General features: G+C 32.4%; 1 protein-coding gene across 7 annotated transcripts in view; it reads left to right on the top strand.

Moving 5' to 3' along the window:
* LOC117113987 (disintegrin and metalloproteinase domain-containing protein 12-like) overlaps positions 1–5234 on the top strand; it is a 60031-nt gene that overhangs the window by 28311 nt on the left and 26486 nt on the right. For all 7 annotated transcript variants that reach the window (XM_033257486.1, XM_033257487.1, XM_033257490.1 and 4 more), the window contains exon 4: positions 1307–1385. In XM_033257486.1, coding sequence (XP_033113377.1) covers positions 1307–1385 — 79 coding nt within the window. The remainder of the gene's footprint in view (positions 1–1306; positions 1386–5234) is intronic.

The raw sequence follows: 5234 nt of genomic DNA, 5'->3' as shown, positions 1-5234 counted from the left end.
GGTGGGTTTTCTAGGGGCGAGTTGACTGCCAAAGAGTGTTGCCAAAGTGCGAGCCAGCGTGTTATTTGATCACAAGTGCGAGACATCATAAGTGTGAGCCGACGAGCCATGACGTCACGACAATAGATACGAGACGTTAACGAGTTGTGCGAGGTATCGGCTGAGATTTGTGGAGTACAGTTCAAAAAACAACTATAGGTCTAATAATGAATTATTGTGATGTTAAATAGACAATGTTAGCTATCAAGGAGCGACGTTGTTTTTCATTGGGACCTTCGTCCCTTCGTGGCTAAGCCTATACCATCCTAGCTAGTCTAGGCCTAGGCTAGCGCGACATGCGGACGTTGGTACGTGTTGGTTAGTCTACAAACGTCGCCTAAAGTAATGGATTTTACCCAGCAGAACGAAAGAAGGAAACTCCGCTTTTCAGTCGTCTTAGGCCCTTATTTTTTGACAAACAATGACCTTTCAGAGGTCAAATTGCTGTCAAGAATATGAATTGGCTGCTTCGCAGCAATAAATAACATTTGAACAGATGTGGCTTGATTTTTCATTCTCATGATGAAAAACAAGAAAACTAGCAATGAATGGATATATACTATTGTTTTTGTGGACTCTCCCTTGGAATTCAAAGGCCATAATGTTAATGTTTATACTTTCATTTTAAATTCTATAGTTTTTTGTAAGGTGTTACTGTATAAGCCTAACATTGAAATTCCCATCAGTCATAAATTTTCAATGTTGTTATTATTATAATTATTACAATTAATCATTCTGTGGTAGAACATATGGTCTTCATGTAGATAAAGTATAGAAATATCATGTGGGTGTTGTGTCTGTAAAAGAGCTACAAAAAAAAATCTATAAAACCTAAAACTATTTACTCGACAAATAAAACCGACCAAATAAAGCTGTAATATTTTACCAGAAAATTTTCCACTGCGTTCACACATTGCTGGCCTTAACTGCTACTGTACGCAACCCTAAATAGAAAGTCTAAATAAATCTCTGGAACTACAATCAGCAGAGGATGATACTGTAATAATCACTAATTAATAATCACTAATTACATGGACTGATTGAAGGACACTCTCATGAATTAGTTCTGAGTAATTCCAGAAATCTTGTCAGCATTATCCAGTATTGAGGGTGTGTCATTTTTTTTTTCGTTTGTTATGAGACTGAGATAAATCAAAGCTGTTCAAATTAATCATTGTTATTTTATCTTGTATTTTTTTTCAGAAATAAAATCCCCGGATATGAATCATAAATTTATCTTGTCTATTTTTTTTTTGTTTTTTTGTAGAGATTTATTTCCTGATAGTTATGTTATAATAAGCGACCGACCTGATGGACAGTTGGTGACTAAAAAACCACATTCAAAGGTATGTGAATTAAAAATGGAGAAAATGAGTTTTTGAATGAAATTACAACCAAAATAACTACTCCAATTATATCGTGAGAGCATCTTTATAGTACATTTTTTAGGCTCCAAATCATCAGCATTTACTGGATGAATTCACCTTTGTTCAAAATGGATTGAACATATATTGTGATTACATCGTCCAGGTTTTGAAAAATGTATACAAAACACAAATAAATACAATATTAGTTTATTGCAATAGCACATATATTTTAAAATTTGAAATTAAAAAAGTGCTACATACTTGGTTGAAATAATAATACAGCAAACTGTATCTGTAGTATTTTTTAAGATAAACCTGCCATGGGCTGAAAAAAATATATCTACCTCCCTTTTTATTTTCTATCTTCTATTGGTGGAAAGGGAGTATTACCTATTCAGTTCAGTTTTTAGTTTATTATACCATAATTTGGAAAATTCATTTTACATGGAAAGACATTTCCAATGGTCTGCCCAAAATTCAGGATTAAGTCTAACATTATATACTGGGATGAATATTCAAAGACCCCTTTGTTAATTTTCCTAATTGTATGTCTCCATCTACCATATATATTAATGTTGACCTGTAAATCCAGATACCAGAATTTATATAGTAATAATAATAATATTGTGTGTTAAATAATATATAGTATAGTTTCTATGAAGATGCTTACAGCGCCAACATCCACATAACAAACGTTAATAATATTTATTTGGTTAAGTATGCCTGGGTAGAGCATGGATAAGGAGCCAAGAAGTCTTGTTGACTCTCTACTGCTTTCAAATCAAAACTAAGGATAAAACTCAAAAACATTCTTAGTACTTAGATAAATACACAACCACTGTATATTAAAATAAACAAGGAAATAATACTTAAAATACAAAAAAAAAAAACTTAAAATAATTGAAAAGAAAAAAAATGCTTTGTATAACTTATAATTTTTGTAATGGATGGAAATTGACAGTTTATTTCCAAGTATTAACAGAAGAAGAAAGGTCCATCATCGCATCCCTAACATTTAGTAATGTTTAGCATCCACCTAATCTTATAAGGGGAAAAGCAGTGGCATGGTATATAGAAAAAAATAGAAGTAGAATTAGAAAAAAAAATAGTCAGGCAATTAAAAAAGATAATAATAATGACCTTACAGTAATAAGTTAAAATTATATTTTAATCAAAAACTGGGACTTACTATAATTAACGTTGAGTGATGTTTCGTCCAGCTCCACTGAACTTCTTCAGACAACTGACCCGTTGGATTGATCAACGTTAATTATAGTAAGTCCAGATTTTGATTAAAATACAATTTTAACTTAACACATAACAACATTCACAGACTTACAGTTATAAGTGGTACTAACCAAAATATACGGTAACTAAGCTTTAAAAGTGTTAAATCTAGATTAAATTCAATTTTTTCACCTAAATTTAATAATATCCTGAAGGATAAATGTGATTTGGTATTAGTAGGATATTATCAAAACTTGTAAAGTAAACAAAAATTTATTTTCTAAAAATATTTTATGAAAATAAAAACTAAAACAAATATTTTTTTTTTCATTTTTGAGGCATTTACAGTATGCCATTTTGGTACTTTGTAATCTTAATACTTAATAAATATACTTAATAAAAATATTTACCATAATAATAATGACCTTACAGTAATAAGTGATACTAACCAAATATATACGGTAACTAAACTTTAAAAGTGTTAAATGTAGATTAAATTCAATTTTTTCACCTAAATTTAATAATATCCTGAAGGATAAATGTGATTTGGTATTACAGTAGCAGGATAATATCGAAACTTGTAAACAAAAACTTATTTTCTAAAAATAAAAACTAAAACAAATATTTTTTTCCTTCATTGTTGAGGCATTTACAGTATGCCATTTGATACCTTTTTTTTTAATGGTTCCTAATATGAACAGAGACTGACTGGTTTTAATTACTTTTTATGACAATGTGTTTTTCAATTCGCAACCAGAAGGGAAGTACATTATATGTACTGTACTGATAAGAACAATAGTTATTGTTTTTAATACTAAAAAAAAAAATTATATTCTTATAGGCTTTTATATTATTTCCTTAGAAAAAAATAGTTATAGTATAAGTAAAGCATATACTTAATTACTTGGTATAACAGTATAATTATTAATATTTACTATTAATATTATTACAGTATAGTAGTAGAATTGAATCTTTCTGGTTATGTTGATTGCCTGAAAGTCCCAGGTTACTAGGCTCAATTCTTGTGATTTACAAGAATTGTTCTCTATATAAAATCTCTACTCCCTGAAGGTCAATTAGAGACCTGGTTTATACAGGGACTTAATACCAATAAACTGTTAACAGTTATAAATTCAATAAAGCAGGGCTCTGTGAGAGAATAGTACAATATTTCTACTGAACTATTACACAAGAAGAGGAAAAAAGACCTGGATTTTAAAGCAAAAATTAATTGCTATGACACACACTGTATGCCACATTATACATGTAGTTAATTGGTCGATGAACCGAGTACGGCCATTAGTAGTAGTAATGCTCTATAATGGTGGTTGAGGTGCTTACTCCAGAGTACTGAGATTCAATTATAATTTTTTTTTTTCTTCTAAACTAACAATATCTCTACCTCTGTTATGTTACTTAGCATTAAATCATTGTTAGAGAACAATAGGGTGCAAGTATAACTGTTATGATACTTAGCAGTAAGTTATTGTTAGAGAACAAAAGGGTGCAAATATAAAAAATGGCAAAAAGATTAAACATTATTAATTACAGGACCGCAGAAAAACTGGACACCATCACATGCCATTCAAACTGTGTTAGAACCCTGATAAGCAGTTTCACTTCCTGGCAGGATCTCCTTAATGATTAATTTATGGATGCTGAGCCATCCCTATTACTAATCCCAATGTCCTAATAAAGTATTTAAAGAACAATAGGAATGAGTACCAAGAGGAAGCTATGCTACTAGGAAGGGGAGTTACGGTAGTGGGAAGCTGATTGTAGGGTGAGCTACGGTAATGGGATTGTGAGTTAGTAGGTAGGGAGTGCTACTAGGTAAAGAGTGGGAGTACAGTGCTTAAGGGGAGCTACTTAAGGAGAGCTATTTGGAAGGTTTGCTATGGGGAAAGGGGAATATTTGCAAACGGTGGCAATTCAAGTAAGAATAATAATGGTTTGGCGCAGCGGGAATGCTTTGGTTTCTCAACCTCGAGGTCAGGGTTTCAATCCTTCACTATACATTTCGCTTGTGTCCTTGAGCAAGCCCAGGTGTGAATGGAAATAGTGGAATACAAGCTATGCGGCTCGGTTCCAGTAGATACAGAGAATATTTTGTAATTCTTAACGCGTGTATATGGGCTGTGTATATATATTGCCTTGGTTTGGCTCTGTAATCATTAGTGGTCGTGGGACTAGTTTGGGTTCTGCCTAAGCTGGTCGAACGTTTCGTTTGGGTCTGTACCCTAGCTGCACTGATGAGGCCTGGAAGGCCGAAACAGATCCGTCTGCAGATATTGAGATTCCTTCCAGTGGATGCTTAGTTTATTTTGTCATTCTGATCGGATTTTCTCTACTGTTCCGTTTTCATTTTATGGTTTATGGTTTTATATTTATATAGCGCCTTCCACGATCGAAACCGTCTCAAGGCGCTTGAAAAATATATGTGAAAAATTATGGAAATAAATTTGACCGGAAATAACCTAAACTAACCAAACAGAATAACCGACAAAATGGATAAAAAATAGAATCACACATCATCACACCGTTTCACTGACCGACCAAGGCCGATCAGCTATTGATTTCACAGGTGTCATAATGATGTGT

The sequence above is a fragment of the Anneissia japonica genome, unplaced genomic scaffold (assembly GCF_011630105.1).
Source record: "Anneissia japonica isolate Jap-2015-1 unplaced genomic scaffold, ASM1163010v1 scaffold281_len866295_cov195, whole genome shotgun sequence".
Classification (NCBI taxonomy): domain Eukaryota; kingdom Metazoa; phylum Echinodermata; class Crinoidea; order Comatulida; family Comatulidae; genus Anneissia; species Anneissia japonica.
Note: the sequence above shows the minus strand (reverse complement) of the source record. Positions and strands in the feature narration are given on the sequence as shown.